Below are 18,913 nucleotides of genomic sequence, written 5' to 3' on the forward strand. Positions count from 1 at the left end.
CATCTTTTCGACCACTAGGGCTTTTCCTTTTACGGGTGGTGCCTTTTCGCTTGCTATATCGTAACGTCTCTAAGTACGTGTATAGAAGCCCATATCTTGGTCCTCTTTTGAAGTGTCAGCCAGGTTCTCTTTTCCCAGAATCGTCACGTTACAGTCATAATTCCATGGGACCCTCTTACTGTCTTTATAAGGGAAGATTGCTGGTCTTTGGATTATGACTCTCGATGGCATTTGCACTCCTGCTTCGTTACTTTTGGGTCATGATATGATGACCACGGGGTAGTTAATTGTTTGATTCTACACCGTCGATTCTCCCTCTGATGCATATATATCTCCCTCTCCGAGGTTTTTAGCTATTTCATAAAACTCCATTTCTTTATTGTTTATCATGTCCTGCACGAGGGCCCTGAACTCCACACACTCTTGGATTTCATGCCCCGCCTCATTGTGAAACTCGCAGTAGTTCCTCTCTTCTTTAGATTCTTTTCTCGAATCCAATGCGATTAACCCTCTCTTGACCGTCTCCTTCCACACCTGTCTCAATGGGGTCCTAACTTCTGCAACCTCACATTTGATCTTCTTGTTCCTTCCTTCGCTTATCCTGTTCACTTCTTGGTCGGTATGATTGGGGAGCAGGTTTCCTGCTACATTGGGTACGGCTGGGTCATCAAACCTTACAATCCCCATTTTAATGAGTCACATTGGGCGTGGTATTCACATTGGGTCGATATGATTCCCGCATGGTATTCAAATTGGGCGTTTGTGTCATACCATTTGGGATACGGGGGCTGCAGTGGCTTTAAGTAAAAAGGGGACACTACATGAGCGTTGAATAGGTTCTGGTACAGCTCCATATACGTCATGGGTATAGGGTTGAACTGTGGCCTTTCTGTGTTCTCCCTCGCGTTGGATTCTTGTCTCACAGTGCTATGTTGATTGGTGGTCACCGTCTTTTGTTGATTTACGGTGAGTGACTTGGACTGACCCTTACTGAATGTGCTCATGTTGTTCACTTCATTATCTCTTTTCCTCGGGGCTAACTTTCTGGTACTTTCTCTTGCTTCTATTTTACCGCTCCTTACAGCATTTTCAATCATTTCACTCGTCATCACTATGTCTGAGAAGCTTTTGGTTGAGCTTCCCAACATATGAGTGATAAAAGGGGCTTTCAAAGTGTTAATAAAGAGCATCGTGGTTTCCTTTTCTAAAAGCGGCGGCTGAACTTGTATGGCAACTTCTCTCCATCTTTGAGCATACTGCCTGAAACTTTCATTTGATTTCTTCTCCATATTCTGGAAAGTGATCCTGTTGGGGGTCATGTCTGTCACATGACTATACTGTTTCATAAAGGCCTGAGCCAGGTCATTCCATGAGTTAATTTTAACACAGCTCAACTGGTTATACCATTTAGATGCCGCCCCAACCAGACTGTCCTGAAAATAGTGGATTAATAGCTGGTCATTGTTGACGTATCCTGTCATTAGACTGCAAAACATAGTGATGTGAGCTTCAGGGCAGCTCGTTCCATTGTATTTCTCAAATTCAGGCATTTTGAATTTGGGGGGAAGGACCAAGTCTGGGATGAAACTAAAGTCCTTAACATTAATCCTGTGATGACTATCGGTGCTTTCCATAGCTTTGAATTTTTCCTCCAACCATTTACACCGTTCTTCCAATTGTTTTTACAGTTCTATCCTCGCCTTTTCTTCTTCTGCAACTTCATCCAAATCGGGAACAAGTGGATAATTCGGGTTATTAACAAGGTTAGAGCTTGAGCCGACTTCGAAATTCATCAGTATCGAAGCTCCGACCTAAATCTACTGAGGCATGATCGTAACAGATGGTCTTTGTAGATTAATCTTGGGCTTCATTGGTATATGTGTCGGAGTGAAGCCAGGGGGTATTGAGGATCTTCATTAGTTTCCTTAACATTGTCCATGGGGTCCTTTCCTTTATCCGTTCTTCCCATTAGTAACTGGGATAACTGACTCATCATCTCTCTTTAGGATTCCATCATTTGCTCATTCATCTCTCATTGAATCTTGGCTAGCTGATCTTGCATCTGAGATTGCATTTGTTCCTGCATGTCCTTTTACATTTGCTCTAATTTCTTAAGTCTTTTATCCATTAACTTTTTCCTTGTACCATAGGGGCGCGTAGTTAGTTGGTTTTCATTGGTTTCCAGATTACTAAAATGATTTCTAATTAATTAGAAACCTTTTATGACTTTAATGCATAATGATGTGAGGTAATGCAAATGCATGAATGCAAAGGAGGCATCATTTTGATTCAATTCCCTTTAGAAAACTTCACTAGAAAATAAAATTCTTTTACATAAAGCTGAGTTACAAATAAAACTTCGCTCTAATGTTTAAAGTCTTAATTTTCCTAAGTAACGAGGCTAGCTCCTACCTGCGATCTGACTCCAACTCTTACTTCATGCTCAATGTGTCCGCTTGTACCGTTAAAGCTTGTAAGTAATCAGCTACCTCCCGAATTTGGGTTATGGCTTCCCCCATAAGGTAATCCCTGTTTCTGACTCGGTCTTGTGCATGGTCAAGCTGCTCCTTCCAACGCTCCTTATTTGCCTCGAAAAACTGAATCTGCATCTCACAGTTTTGTAGTGACGCTTTTAATTCTTTTATTTTTCCTTTCATTTCTTCTATCTTGCTCAAGCTTGCTCTCAACTCCATTGCGGTATTGCGACTTCGATACTGATGATGAGACTTTTCGAGTTCTACCACTCTAGCCCTTAATTCACCTCGTTCATTTTTACTTTCTGATAGACTCTTCTCTAAATCTTCATTTCGTGCCTGAGCTTCTCGAAATTTCTTTTTCCATCAGTCAGCTTTGGTCTTTTCCTCACGAATTTCATGGCGCCATTGTTCAGAAGGTTTACCTAACCCCGCAGTCCTCATAGACAGGCGTAGCTTCTTATAATCAGTCTTCAAGCTGTTTAGATCTTCTTCAGCCTTAGTTTTCCCTTTTCTCCACTTCTCAGCCTCTGATCTTTGGAAATCAGCGTCTAATCTCAGGTGCATCTTCTCTTCCTCCAATTGTTCAAACTTTTTCCCAAGCTCAGAACTCTTCTTCTCAAAGTCTTGCTTTATAATTTCCAACACTGCTGGGGCGATTTGTAATTGTTCCTCCATAGGTCGAGTATTTTCCAAGCTTGGCCTAGGAACATTATCATTAACCCTCTTCCTAAACCATCCATCATACTCAGGCATCACCATGGGCACCTTTAAAGGAGAATTCACACTGAGCAAGTCCATAGGTCGTGGGTACAAACTGCCTCGATTTATACCGCCTTAATGCAAGTAACGAAGTATATCCAGTAGCTCCCTAAATTCCTAACAACGGCACCCAATCAAAGTTCCCACATCGGTACATGATATCATCAGGAACCATCCAATAAGACCTCCACTCTATATCCCCCTCCTTGAGGTTTTGGAGGATTTCCATCCACTTCTCCTCTGATATATCCTCTCTCCTTTGTATGGCTACCTCCTCTTTTTAACGGGGAATAACCTTCAGAAAAGACTCGATAGTAAACCTTGTCTACCTTCCAAAAGTGCTCATGAAACCACACCATCAACAATTGTGCACATCCAATAAATCGCCCCTCACCCATCCTCTGACACGTGTTCAAGGATCTGAACGTCTCAGCCAATATTGCCAGTACATGTGTGATTCCTTTCTCAAGACGATGGAATAAGTCAATGACTGCCTCGTCTACGTGCCTTAAAGCTTTAGGAAAAATTACCAATCCATAGATGCTTAAGGCAAAGATATCAACCCTCTTTCTTTCATCTGGATGCGTTAAAACCAAATCTTGCAAATTCTCCCAAGGGATACATTTACTATCTCCTTTTTGTTGAATCCAAGCAGTGACCCAAGGCTCGCTCATCCCTGAAATGTTCATCAATTTCTTCGCGAAAGTCTGACCATTAAAAACCCTGGCATAGGTCTTTCTAACTTGAACTTTTGGACACCTGAGCAGGGTAGTATATTCCTCCACGGTAGGTACTAAATCTACTTCCCCAAAAGTGAAACACTTGTAAGCAGAATTCCAAAACTGGACCACAACTCGGAACAGGTGCTTGTCTACCTTAATATCTAGCAAGTAAGATATATCATCATAGCTTTGATGGAACAACTGTTTGGTCCCTTCATCCCAACGAGCCCATATATCTGTCAACTCTTGCAACTCATTCTGTGCTACATTGACGCGAGTGAATTCCTACAACTCTAATGTATATCCTTTTGCCAAGCTATTCCCTTCCTCCGATTGTAACTTCTCTAACCATGCGTGGATGGCTGCGTTATCCTCAACTTTATTAAGAAATTCATTCTCCATGTCAAACTTTCTAACTTAGTAATCGAATACGAATCAACACCTCATTTAGTATGCAATGTCATGCAAAACACAATCAAAACAAATCACAGGTTAGTATCAAATAATAGTGATAAAATGCAAGCACATAAACGATAATTACAACACATATACGGGTAAATACTAAGGCTTGATGCGAATCCACCCGAGGATAGCTCCTAAGGTTCGCTATATGTGGTTCGGTTCTAGAGATAAGGTACCTGAACCAGCAGATTCCTCAATCCTCACCCATTATAGGCTCATATAGATTGAGTTCGGTTCAAGGGGATACATTTCCCTATTGCCATGCAGAGATGAAAATCTCACGAAATCATAGGTAATGTACCCCGGAAGCAATCCATTTGCTCATGCGGAGGTGAAGACCTCACGAAAGCATAGTTTCTTACTCCCACTTAGAAGGTGTGACCACAGTGGTCATGCAATGAAATGCAGTATTATTCTAAAAGCCCGAACCATAACAACCATACAAACAAATGCAATCGAAAGAAACATGATTTTTTAAAACAAATTTTCAATTTTTGACAAAAGGACAGTAAATAATCAATTTTATGGCTTGACTTCTCTTGTCTTGTCCCTAGTGGAGTCGCCAAGCTGTCGAAACCATCTTTCAAATTTAAAAAAAAAATGGGGAATCGACTTTTTGAAAAATGAAAATGTGGAGTCGCCACCAATCTTTTTGTTTAGGTTTGATTGCATCACCTATAAATTTGGTTATTTTAATAAAATATTTCTTTTTACTAAAACAACGATTTTGGTCTTACGAAAATATGAGAAAATGGGTTCGGGAGTCGGTTACGCATGAAGAAGGATTAGCACCCTCACTACGCCCAAAATTGGTACCAAATCGATTAAATACTTTTCTTATGTCTAAGATTTAAAAATGTTTTTTTTTTGAAATGTGGTTCCTTTTATAAACATTTGAATAGCCCAAGTTGGCCGTCAAAATTCTCTTGTTTCAAAGGAATACAGCATTACATCCAGCACGGTAGGACACGATCCTTTATACCCTCGAGAACACGATAAATTTCGACTTCCAAAATTTTGTATGTTGAAAACTACAAAAGGATACCCAATTATTTAGTCTAACGAAAAAATCGAAACCCAGCACAGTAGGGCACGATTCTTCGAATTTCTAGACATTGGACATTGCCTTATTTTAGAATTTAGAGAGTATGAGTGAAATTCTAAAGGAATATTCGATTATTTTGAACAAGCAGGAAATCGCAACCCAGCACGATAGGGCAAGATTCCCCGAATCACCAAATATCGAGTATTACCTTCGTTTTGAAGAGTTTTTAAAGACATGAGTGAAATTCCAAAGGAATATTCGATTGTTTTGAAAAAAGGGAAATCGCAACCCAACACGATAGAGCATGATTCCCGAATTGCCAAACATCTAGTATTGCCTTCGTTTTAGAGAATTTTTAAAAGAATAATTATGAAAATAGCTTAAAACACGTTAATGCGACTTGAAATAAAACAAAATTAATCTTAAAGATTTGGACCTTATAAAACCAAATTTCATAAACCAAGTGGAAAATAATGATATGGGATAATATACTCCCATGAGATACGATCAATTAACAAGCTAATAATTAAGTATAGCTAACCTAAAAAATATAACCCAATTACGATCATGCATGGGAAATAATTGATATAATAATGCAATGACGAAAATAATAACAATACAACACAACCAAAATGATACACTCAATAATATGCCACAATAGTATACATAGCATGATATAAAATAATCAATGCAAGATGTGAAAAACAAAATAAAAATGTAATATGAAACAAGTTTAAAGTAATGATAAGCACATGGTATATATGACGTATGAGTTGATGGATTGATCAATTAAAAACCATTTGTAAAGACAAGCTTACTATACACATGCAATCATTAAAATATGTGTTATAGAATGAATATTTTGAACACATAATATATAAAGTGTAAAAAAACATTTGCTAAAATACACACAATAAAATAAAATTTGAATAATATATGTAGTATGAAAGAATAGCAAGAATGCATGATAAAATATAATCCTAAGAAATATACACAATAGATTTACAAAATATATGCTAGAATTTAAAATAATTTACATGTATAAAAAAAAAACCTCAAATATATAAATGATTATTAAAATATATTGTAAAAGAAGAAATTTGAATCAAATAACATCTAAAATATTTTTTAAATGGAATATCAAAGTTGATCATATATATATATATAATAAAGAAAGTTCAAAAAAAAAAGAAAGCATATTAAATATGAAAGGTTTGTAAATAACAAAAGAAAAAGTATGATAAAACATATTTTATATACATAGGGTTTTAACTTATATACAAATAGATTCAAAAGAAATTATGTATGTGAAGTAACATTGAATTAATGAGATATATAGAATAAAATCCAAATTTATCGTGAACTACATATATTTAGTAGTATATGAGAACATTTGAAAGATATATTATACAAAATCTTTAAAACCATACAATATACAAAACTACAAAATATCTTGATAACTCAAAGATATATACACTTATATATAAAATAAGTATTAAGTAAAATAAAATGAATAATAATAAAAAAATGAATTATACAAATCAAAAGGACCCAATTAAAATAAGATTAAACTAAAAGGGCAATTAATAAATAAAATAAGTTATTGAAATTAGAAGAAGGATTAAAGCTTAATGAGCGCGAATGGATAGGGACTACTGGCAATATACCAGATCCTAAAGTGTTGTGTTTAGGCGTGGATTCAATTGCAAATAAGCACAACTTACAAGTCTAAATTAAAAAAATGAAACAAAAAAGCGGGTTGATTGAGATGTGGCGCAAAAGGGGAAGGACCTATATCGAAAATATCCCTCAGTGACCAAAGCGCAGATCCTATCCAGGCATGGGTCGGGTCATCGGGTCATAGCTCTAGGAACGGTGTCGTTTTGTAGCCATTGAGATTGGCTTAAAACGACATCGTTTCGTACATCTCATATAAACAAAAATTAAGAAACCCTAATCTAACCCTTAGCCATTTGAAAAGGCATTCAGCCAAACCAAAGACACTCCCTTTCTCCCTATCATTCAGCCGAACCCAAAGACACCCTCCGACTGCTGTCTGACCTTCATGTTTGGTCGTCGGTTATCATACAAAAGGCCTAATCCAGCCCTGTCCAACCGTGAGTCCAAGGTTTCGCTCAAAAGCCTCAGAATCCCCACCACAAACTCCGATTGCGAGGAAGTAAGCGAGGATTCAAGGGAACTGAAACGGAGGCACTACAGGAAAACAGACTTTTAGTGGCGTTTTTTTTTTTGCCTTTAGCGGCGTTTTTAAGCGCAGCTAAAACTTTAAAGACCAGGAATTATAGCGGCACTTATATAAAAAACGCCGCTAAAGACAAGGACTTATAGCGGCGCTTTTTTAAAAAACGCCGCTAAAGACCAGGACTTATAGAGGCGCTTATATAAAAAAAAGCCGCGAAAAGTCTTGTTCTTTAGTGGCGTTTTTTAAAAAAGAGCCGCTAAAAGTCTTGTTCTTTAGTGGCGTTTTTTTAAAAAAGCGCCACTAAAAGTCTTGTTCTTTAGTGGCGTTTTTTTAAAAAGTGCCACTAAAAGTCCTGGTCTTTAGCGCCGCTTTTTTAAAACACGCCGCTAATTTGCCCAGTTTTGTAATATGCATTTTGCACCTATATCCAACCCTCCTGCAAGAAATTCAACCAAAAACAGCAAATATACTATGAAATCCAACCAAAACCCGCAAATTTAAATAATACAAAATTATACGAGAAATATATTATATAAATTGTAAATGAATATTCAAAATATTCTTACAATAATGTTAAAAGTTACAAGAAAACAAATGTCTAAGATGGCGGATTTTGAAATTGCTGGAATATAGTCATCATAGACTGAAGCTGTAGCTGGAGTTCACTGTATTTTCTATTCTGCTCTGCCTCCCTCGCTGCTACCTCCGCCTCCCTCGCTGTTGCCTTCGCTCTGAGTTGAGAAATTTGCTCATTTGTGCTAGCTTGTATCTGAACTATCTGATCTTTTAGCCTCTGAACTTCAGCTTGACATTGACTCCCGGAAGGCATGTATTGGTGCGAGGTGGATCCAAAATATTGGGTCGGGTTAACACCAGATCCTTGAAATCTAACCCGACCATACCTTTTAGGACAAAAAAATTCATTAATAACTTTGTTATCAATGTCCCCAAAATTAACAGAACTATCAGTCGAAGTAGTCGCTTCATACTCTGCCTTCTTATCTTTTAGTTTCTCCTAATAAATCAGTCAAAGAGTTAGAAACGAAATATACAATAAAAAGGAATACAACATAACATTATTTAAAATTAAACTAATAAAAACGACGAATTAAAACATTATAATTAAATATTATAAATATTTATAATGAATCAAATTTTATTAAGTAAATATGCCATAATTTCTGCAGACTCAGATGTCATCGGAGTTCCATCTTTTTTCCTGTGCGTAATGTCAAAAAGCTGAAGGCGTCCAACTTTTTGACCAAACGAGGCTTCCTACAATATAGTAGTAAAAATATTATTTAATAGTAAAAAGTCATTAATACTTGATAGAATTAGTAAATCCATAGTACCGCGGCCTGAGCTACACAAGTAAAACTTCTCGACCCTGCCGTGTGCGTAAAATTTTGTTTTTGCCTGCTGCTTGTTCCAACTCGCTCACGGTCCTACATAATGAAATTATTATTACGTATATAGTAAATACTATAAACTAAAAAATTTATAAGAGTTTGCAAGTACATAATACCTCTCCTTTCTTCAAATTCCAAAATCGAACCGCATCTTCCCATTGGTACCTCAGCATTCCCGGTGGGACATTTTGCAATTTTTCTTCGAGGCTTATGAGTTTTTTAAAATATTCTTTTTTCAAACTGATTTTATGGTCTCTCCATTTTTTACCCAATGCCTTCTTGATATAGGCATCAGAGACCTCTAAAGCAAACCGCTCCTAAAAAACACAAGTTTAGGAATTAAATATAAATGAAACTTAAACCAAAGTATTATAAATTACATTAACGTTTTGTTACCTTAATATTAGAGAGAGCTTGATTTTTATTGCTATCAGGCATGTTATCCCATGATTCGTAGTTGATGGGCAACATATTGGCATTTCATGCTATAATGCCCAAACAGCCTGCTAAAAGTCGAGCTTCTTGTCCAACAGGCTGACCATGGCTATTTCTAGTTACTTTGACACGCTCGACAGAATTTAAGTTATATAAATCTGTTAGGAGCGTACGTCCTCGACCTCTGCGCGTCCCACCATTTTCAGTTGAAAAATAATATATTATTACTATATTGAAATTTAAAAATAAATCAGTAATAAAATTTAATACAATTTGTAAAATAAACTTAACATTACTTTGAAATTCTACAGACTCGTCAAGTGTCTCCGGCACGCTTGAAGATCCAACAACTGTCTGCTGTTCAGTACTTACTTCTTTCGAATTTGTAGTATTCTGTACAATAATAAGATCTCTTAATCTTCTTCTAGGCATTTTTCCTGCAACACATAAAATAGTTAAAATTTTAGTAAGAAATAACAACAATAGTAAATATAAAATAGTTAAATTATATAACATGACCAATGTTAAAATTATAACATTACATATAAAAAAAATCATAAAATCTTACTATATCATAAATCGTAAATATCTTCGTCCACATCCTAACGAACCCATTGAAATTGTGTACTAGTACTAGGGATATTTTCATTTAAGTTTTGTTCTGGAAAAGGCAAAGTTTCTGATCTTTCAACGATGTCATCTCTACTTCCATTCCCCATGTCAAACAAATCTCTAGGGGTGTTTCGGAGTACAACGTACCAACCCTCATCAATTGGATCTTTCGATTAAAAAACTTGTTTAACTTGAGAATAAAATACATACGGCTTGTCTATCAAATGTTCTCCAGTATGAATTACTCGAGAGAAATTCACCATTGTAAAACCAAACTGATCATTTTTAATTCCGCGAGTAGTATTAGCATCAGCCCAATCACATCGAAATAAGACAACTTTCCATTTTCCATAGTAATCCAACTCAATAATGTCGGTTAGAAGTCCGTAATACCCCACATTTCCCTCAACAGGATTACTGTCCTTAGCACTAGCGTAACTTGTAATTAAAGAATTAACAACTACTCCACAATTTTGAGTTCTCCTCAATCTCTCGTGATATTTGGTATGAAATCTGAATCCATTCATGATGAAGCCATTATATCTTTTTACTACTCGATTCAGACCTTGGGAAAGCCATTTAACTTCGTCATTAACGACATTCCCACTTCAAACCTATTGAATCAAAAGTAAATTGAGTAATTGTAAATGTTATGAGAAAACATTATTATTTGTCAATAAAATGTTGAGTTGCATACCGTTTGGCTTAACCATTCATGGAAAGATTCTGTGAATAACCTATTAATCTCGCGATGTTGTAATATTCGTGAGCGTGAACGAGATCTTAAGACTTGTTTGTACTCACAATGTTAAAAACATGTTTAATTCGTTAAAAAATAAACAAATCAAAAAAAAGATGAATATTTATCATATTCTAGAACTTACTTGCGTAATTGTTCAAGTGCATCGTGGTGGAAAAGAACATATCTATGTGCTTGTATCCAAGATCGATCATCTAATTCTGCAATTTCAACTTTGCCGATTGGTTCTCCATAACTTTGAAATAAATAAGTTTCGGCCAAGCTAGGATCATTGAGTCCGGCATTTCTACTTGGTCTATTCAATCTTGTTTCAACATCTTCTAAATATCTAGAACAGAATGTCATACATTCCTCTGCCAAGTAGCCTTCAGCAATTGATCCTTCCGGATAACGCTTGTTACGGCAATAAGACTTCAATTTGCTTAGGAACCTAAACACCATATACAACATTATCAAAACTTATAACTATAGGTATAAAGGTGAATGCCTTTGAAATAAATTAGCACCTTTCAATTGGATACATCCAACGATAGAAAATCGGCCCACCAATTATTGCTTCACGAGAGAGATGAATGACAAGGTAAACCATAATTGTGAAGAAGGAAGGTGGAAAGATCTTCTCCAAATTGCATAATGTCAAAGCGGCTCGATCTTGTACTTTTTCAAGTTCTTCAACATTCAGAACTTTGCCACAAATTGCTTTCATTATATTGGACAGTTCAATTATAAGAACGTTACCTTCTTTGACATACAGCATCGTAAAGCAACTGGAAGTAGATCTTGCATCAAGATGTGATAGTCATGTGATTTTAATGAATATAGTCTTCGATCTTTAAGACTTACACATCGAGATATATTTGATGCATACGCATCCGGAACCTTTATATCCTTCAACATCATGCAGAACATTTCTTTCTCTTCCTTTGACATTGCAAAAATTGTAGGCGGCAACCAATATTTTCCATTAAGACGTACTTGGGGATGAAGATCACGTCTAATTCCCATGTGAACTAAATCAAGTCGACTCTGAAGATTATCTTTTGATTTACCATCGACGTTCAAAATTGTCTAGATGATGTTCTCGCAGACATTCTTTTCAATATGCATTACATCAAGATTGTGGCGTAATATGTGATGCTCCCCATAAGGCAACTCAAAAAAAATACTTCTTTTCTTCCACAAGTCCGCCTCATTAGGGTCATCCTCCTCGTCAGATTCATCATCAGATTCATCCCTCGATCGTCTATTTGTTTTCCTGTTAGATGGTTGATTCAGTTTCCCGTAACTGAAATCCATATCTTTTAACTTGAATAAGATTTCAGATCCAATGGTCTGCTCAGGAGCTTTTTTCAACTCTTCAGTACCGTCAAATAAAGCCCTCTAAAATCTATAGCTATGATTTTCATCTAACCACCGACGATGCCCCATATAGCAGAACTTCTTCCCATTATATAACACTGTGAACACGTTTGAGTAGCACAACAAGGACAAGCATAACGTCCACTGGTACTCCAACCAGATAAATTCTCATATGCCGGGAAATCATTAATTGTCCACAGCAAAGCAGCACATAGGTAAAAGTTCTCCTTTCTCAATACATCATACGTCTCAATACCTGCCCATAATTGTTTTAACTCTTCAATAAGTGGCTGCAGATATATGTCAATATCATTTCCGGGGCCTTTCTCTCCGGGGATAATCATAGATAATACCAAAGAAGATTGCTTCATGCAGAGCCATGGAGGCAAATTATAAGGAACAAGGACCACAGGCCAAGTACTATACGAGGTGCTCATGATTTTAAAAGGATTAAATCCGTCAGATGGTAACCCGAGCCTTACACTCCGAGGATCACTTACAAAGCTTTGAAATTTATTGTCAAATGATTTTCATGCTAAAGAATCTGCAGGATGCCTTAATAATCCATCATCCGTTCGTTGATCATGATGCCACGTTATAAACTCAATTGTCTTTGACGACATGAATAGCCTTTGAAGCCTTGGGATTAGCGGGAAATATCGCAAAATCTTGTTCAGCTTTCTTATTGATTGTGGCCCACATTCATCCTCATTAACATCTTCTGTATCTCTATTCATCCAACGAGATTTACTGTAAACATGACAAGACTGTTGATTTCTCCGATCACCCCAATACAACATGCAGTCATTTGGGCAACTATGAATTTTGTTGTACCCAAGGCCCAAATCTTTTATCACTTTCTTCATGTCTTTACATGATTGAGAGATTTTTGCAAATGGGAAAATTTCTCTCAAAAGCTCTAACAGCATTGTCAAAGAGTTTCCGGTCCACCTTTCCAAACATTTTAAGTGGAAAAGGCGAATACAGAATGACATTTTCAAAAATTTTGATCCCTCATAAAGTTCTTCATTCATTTCACCAAGTAACGTGTAGAACTTCGCCGCTTCTTCATTCGGTTGTGCATCTGGTACACTTCTTTTCGTTTCTATAAAAGTATTCCCACCGATATTATAATCATCAGATGCAACATAGTTTGGTGGAAATGATTGGAAACCTTCACTCTGCATATTAAATGCATCCCGCATCATACCTTCCATGTCATCTTCTCTAACATACTGACGGTAACCACTATAAGGATAACTCGGATTAATCATCGAAGAGGCTCCACTAGGTGTACACTCTCCATGGAAAATCCATTTTTTATACCCCCGAATGAAGCCATCAACAATTAGATGTTCGTAGACAACTTCACGATAATGCCAATAGATATTGCCACACTTCTTACACGGGCAAAGAATCATATTCTCTTGGCTTGAATTGTGAAATGCAAAATCTAAAAAAGATTGCACTCTGTTTTGATACTCGTTGCTTGCCCTTGAGAAATTCATCCAAGTCCTATCCATTTCGTAGTTGTTGAAGTCTAAAGTTGGCAATAAGTTACACGGGTAAGTTGTTTATTATGTAAGTCTTGATATGATACATTATTATGTTTTATGTAAGTTATGTAGATTATGTAAGTTATGAAATTTGAACTTTAAACTATATGCTTTTAAGGAAATTATTATATTAAACTACATGTATTAGTTAAGTTATGTAAGTTGTTATGTACGTTATGTGAGTTATGTAAATTATGTGATAGAAGGTTGGAGAGAAGGTCAGCTATTGTTGTAATTTTAATGAACAAGCAAGCTACATGGTAATAAATATTCAATAGTAAATGAGATCGATAGAACTTTTTTAAAGTCTTTTTGAATTTTTTAAGATTCATCACACGTGGGGTTGTTACACCTAGGGAGGATCCATTATATCTTACAGCTCGATATAAGGCAACCTGTCAGGTTTCCAGCCTATATACTTTGAATCTTTAAAATATTTAAAATAAGGTTGGAGAGAAGGTCAGCTATTGTTGTAAATTTAATGAACAAGCAAGCTACATGATAATAAAAATTTAGCAACGAAACCTGTACCTAGAACAGATGTCAATGGCTGTGGTGTATTTAGTTGTACCAAATATTAATTCAGGTGCTCGATAGTACCTAGAACAGATGTAAGATTATAAGAGTAGCACCAAATATATTTCAGTTTAAGCAAATATAAAAACTTTATCTATATCAGTACCAAATATTAATTCGAAGATTAAATGGCAGCTTCAGTTGAACCAATAGTTGCAGGAGGAGCAGGAAGCAGTAACTGAAATACATACAACATTAATTCACTAATACAGACACATGTAAGATTATAAGAGTAGCACCAAATATATTTCAGTTTAAGCAAATATAAAAACTTTATCTATATCAGTACCAAATATTAATTCAAAGATTAAATGGCAGCTTCAGTTGAACCAATAGTTGCAGGAGGAGTAGGAAGCAGTAACTGATGCTGAATCTGGTCCAAACAGAAAGTTTTTTTTTTTAGTGAAGCAGCAATCAAAAGAAAAATATGATATGCCTTAACAATTAACGTAATTATATTTAATATTAAATACCTTTTAATTAAATATTTTAATTTAAAAATAATGGATAATCTTCAAATTTTGAAAAAGTTTATTTTAATTCAAAATTAAAATTTCATCAATAGTGTTTGAATTGAATTGGATTAGTCGAAATGGGAATAAGTTAAAGTATTGGTTCAGAAAAGGGTATAGAATCAATTGAACCATAAATTGGTAGGTATCAATTGAACTAATTAAAAAACCGATTGAACAATATTTTTGTTTTTAATTTTTTAATATGATCGACAAATCGGTAGCTTGACCGGTTCGACCATCGATCCAATTATAAAAAAAAAACATCTCTTTTTTTTATAAAGTAATAAACTTTCAAATTATTTTATAAAATAAATGTAAGGGGCTAATTAAATACAAATGAATGCATAACAATTTTTCAAAAATATTATATTGTTAAAGTAAAATTAATAAAATAACGTAAAACTTTGATTAATTATTTATCAGTTTTTATTTTGAGTTTATTTATTTATTTTTAAATTGTTTTAAGGAAATTAATTTAAAAAATTGTTTTAAAACTAATTTTTCAAAAATATTTAATGTATTATTAAAAAATTTTAAAGAAATTTTCTATGGCAGCTTAAAAAATATAAAATATATAAATGAAAAGAGACATGTATTTTTTAATTTATTTATCTTCTAACACTATTTATATTTTAAAATTATTGCATGATTAAAATGAAAATTGCAAAAAATGGAACAAAGACATGAAAGAAAACTGTAAAAAAACATATGTAGCATATTTTCCTATGCGGGGCAGGAATCCAAGGGGTTTTCATTCCCATATATTGGCTTGTGAAAATATATCTCTTCACTTTTGCTTCAAATAAAAAAATGAATTAATTAATAAATTAATTCAAGTTGAAGAAAAATAAAAATGAATCACGAAAAAAGTAATCCTATAAACCGTAAAACAAAAATGAGTAAACTTATTAATTTTAAAAAATATATGATTGTCTGACAGAGCTTGGGCAAATTTGATAGTAGAGAACATGGAGCAACCTCAACAGCAATTGCTTCTAAGGAAGGTGTGGTTATAACAACTAGTGCACAATCATGTATCTAGGGGTTTAGAAAATGATAAGTCTTTCCATCACCTCGTTCTCCCACACACTATGTTACTTTCGTTTCTATCCAAAACACCAAACATACTTCTCAACTAGGATCAAGCATCTATTAATTAGGATTTCTAGAAAACCAATAGTCTCTTCTCTTCTCTTCTATCCTATGCTACCGTCTTCATCCTCCCACCTATAATTTTACTCTGATTATTCTACACACCAAAATACACCGATCTAGTTAAGTGCTTAACTGTTTGGACACTACAGTTGAATTCACCGGAGTGGTGCAGAAACATACTGTTGGTTGAAGCATTAAGTAAAAGAATCAACATTAGCCAAGCAGATTCATCAAAACAATAAGAAGTATGACAGTCTAGAGTAATACGAAAATGACCCACAACTGTTTTTAAAAGCAAAATAAGAAAAGCTTACCCTATGAACATGAAGATTCCATTACATGCTTGTTCATGGAAGGAGTTGCTCAAATGGCTTCCAAAGCTTTTCAACTTATATATCTGCAGTTTTCAAAAGTTATAAAGAGGATAAGAAACTTTAATGGAGTTTGCAAAAAAGGAGATTTAGGGATTTAAGTCAAATGTATGTTAGCTCGACAATGAATCTTAACCGTGTATGCTGATCCTTTTGGGGAAATTTAGGGATTAGAAGAAATTAGAGAATTGGGGAAATCTATTTTGGGTTGGGGGAATGGGTGTCGGGCATGAGAAAGAAGCAAACATTTCAAGGAAAACGACACCATTCAAGGTAAACAATTATGTTTTTTTATGGCCTTTTTTAAAAAAAACGCCGCTAATCCCCTAAATATCCATTTAAAACGATGCCGTTTACTATTTAAAAACGCCGCTAATGCCTTAAATCTCCAATTTAATTTTACTTAAATCCCTTAAATCTTTATAAATACTTAAAGTAAATTTATTTAAACCTAATGATATTGTTTTAATTTTTTTATAAATATATACATGTTATTTTCATTTGATATTTATTAATTTTTTAAATATAAACAAGTTAAATATTTTTAATTATATTTTTTTTCTATTAGTTGTTGAATTATATGTAAGTTGTGGATTTAGTCCTTTTACTTTCATTTTGTTATTTTTAGTCATTTTAATTTTCAAATTTTAAAATTGTAGTATTAATTAAATGGTAGCTATTAAATTCATTAAGTTTTGCTATTTCTAAAATCTAATGTAACAAACATATTACTCACAAAAAGCCAGTTACGGATTTAACGGTTGTCATTTGTGTCAAAATTAATATTTTAAAATTTGAAAAGTATATATAGGGACCAATAATAATCTAATTGGATAACATGAACTCAACCTACAACTTTACGCACAATACCAAGACTAATAGCATAATTTAACCAAACATATATAATTGCTATCATTTGAGTCACCATGACTAAAATTTTAAATTTTGAAAAGTACAAACGATAAAATTAATCGATTTGAAAAATACAGGGACTAAAGCTAATCAAATTAAAATATAAGGACTAAATACACATTTTACATATAGTACATGGGATAATAGCATAATTTGCCCTTTTTTTTAAAATTAATACAACTATGATTCAAACCCATATTACTCTAGGGTACATATGAAAACGATGATGTTTACTTTAGAGTACTATGTTTTTGCGGCGTTTTTTAAAAAAAAACGCCGCTAATCCTCTAAATTTTCATATAAAACGACGCCGTTACGTTATACTTTTTTTTTTCTTTTTGTGGCGTTTTTAAAAAAAACGCCGGTACTCCCCTAAAAATCCAATTAAAACGACGCCGTTTTCGTTAAACTGTTATGTTTTTTGCGGCGTTTTTTCGAAAAACGCCGCTACTCTCCTAAATATCCAATTAAAACGAAGCCGTTTTCGTTAACTGCTATGTTTTTTGCGGCTTTTTTTAAATAAACGCCACTAATCTCTTAGTTTTTATATTTCATTTTTATTTGTTATATTCTATGACAATTTTAAGTTTAAATTTCACTTAAATAAATTAAGTGTAGAGGAATTAATTTGAATTGAATTATTTTTAATATATCAAAATATTTTTAGATTAAATCTTAAACCATTTTATTTATATAAAGTTTATCTATTATCTCTTAAATAATTTAAACTGTAATTATAATTTTAATATAATATTCAAATTAATATTATCTCTTTTACAATTATATAAGAAATCATTTAATATATAAATTAAATAACACTACTTAATCATAACCCTAAACCTTTAACCCCTATCCCATAAACAGTAAACTCTAAGGCGCTCTAAATTATAAAGCCTAAACCTTAAACCCTAATCTCTAAACCCTAAAAAATAAATCATAAACCTCATACCCCAAACCATAAACCCCAAATCATAAACCCTAGATCTTAGACCAACATTACCTTAAACCTTAAATATATATATATATTACAAGGGACAAAGATAATTAAAAAGGAATTTTATTGCTTATCTAAACTCTAAACCTCTTAACCCTTATCCCGTAAACACTAAACCCTTAACCTCAAACCCTTACACCTTAATCTCCAACCCTAACCCCTAAACCTTAAATCATAATCCCTAAACACATAATTCATCATAAACCTTCAAATACTAGTTAACTCTTAAGCTTAAACCCTAAACTATATATCTTAAACCATAGTTAACTCATAAACCTTAAACCATAAACCTTAAACTATAATGATAATTAATTTAATATTTTAAATTCAATACTATCTCTTTTACGATTATATAAGAAAATATTTAATATATTGTATAACCATAAATTTTAATAATTATTGCTTTAGGGGTTATAGATTAGTGTTTATGATCTTTTTGGGGTTTAGGGGTTATATGACTTTTAGCGGCGTTTTACCAAAAGCGCCGCTAATGCTCTGGTCTTTAGCGGCGTTTTAATAAAAGCGCCGCTAATGCTCTGGTCTTCAGCGGCGTTTTACCAAAAACGCCGCTAATGCTCTGGTCTTTAGTGG

At 34.2% G+C, this 18,913-nt stretch overlaps 1 protein-coding gene across 6 annotated transcripts; it reads right to left on the reverse strand.

Annotated features, from left to right (window-relative positions):
- Window positions 1-9,473: 9,473 nt before the first annotated feature.
- LOC107962963 (uncharacterized) lies at window positions 9,474-16,673 on the reverse strand. 6 transcript variants are annotated; one of them, XR_005907566.1, is made up of 7 exons: window positions 16,553-16,658; window positions 16,360-16,442; window positions 14,665-14,748; window positions 14,482-14,553; window positions 14,331-14,399; window positions 9,809-9,949; window positions 9,474-9,696 (listed from the first exon to the last, which is right to left on the reverse strand). XR_005907566.1 is itself a non-coding variant. In XM_041085040.1 (6 exons), exon 6 carries the CDS (start codon window positions 13,764-13,766, stop codon window positions 12,774-12,776), a length of 993 nt encoding a protein of 330 aa, XP_040940974.1. In that variant the 5' UTR covers window positions 13,767-13,783; window positions 14,331-14,399; window positions 14,482-14,553; window positions 14,665-14,748; window positions 16,360-16,442; window positions 16,553-16,664; the 3' UTR covers window positions 11,836-12,773. The 6 variants fall into 6 exon arrangements, 3 of the variants coding, with proteins under 3 accessions (XP_040940974.1, XP_040940975.1, XP_040940976.1); XR_005907565.1 differs by having other exon boundaries at window positions 16,360-16,672; XM_041085040.1 differs by lacking the exons at window positions 9,474-9,696; window positions 9,809-9,949 and adding an exon at window positions 11,836-13,783 and having other exon boundaries at window positions 16,553-16,664.
- Between the last annotated feature and the right edge of the window lie 2,240 nt (window positions 16,674-18,913).

This window comes from Gossypium hirsutum, chromosome A13, assembly GCF_007990345.1.
Source record: "Gossypium hirsutum isolate 1008001.06 chromosome A13, Gossypium_hirsutum_v2.1, whole genome shotgun sequence".
In the NCBI taxonomy this organism is placed as follows: domain Eukaryota; kingdom Viridiplantae; phylum Streptophyta; class Magnoliopsida; order Malvales; family Malvaceae; genus Gossypium; species Gossypium hirsutum.

What these genes read in the sequence shown, in the direction of transcription:
- LOC107962963 (XM_041085041.1), bottom strand. Translation starts at nt 13,766, where the DNA reads ATGGATAGGACTTGGATGAATTTCTCAAGGGCAAGCAACGAGTATCAA.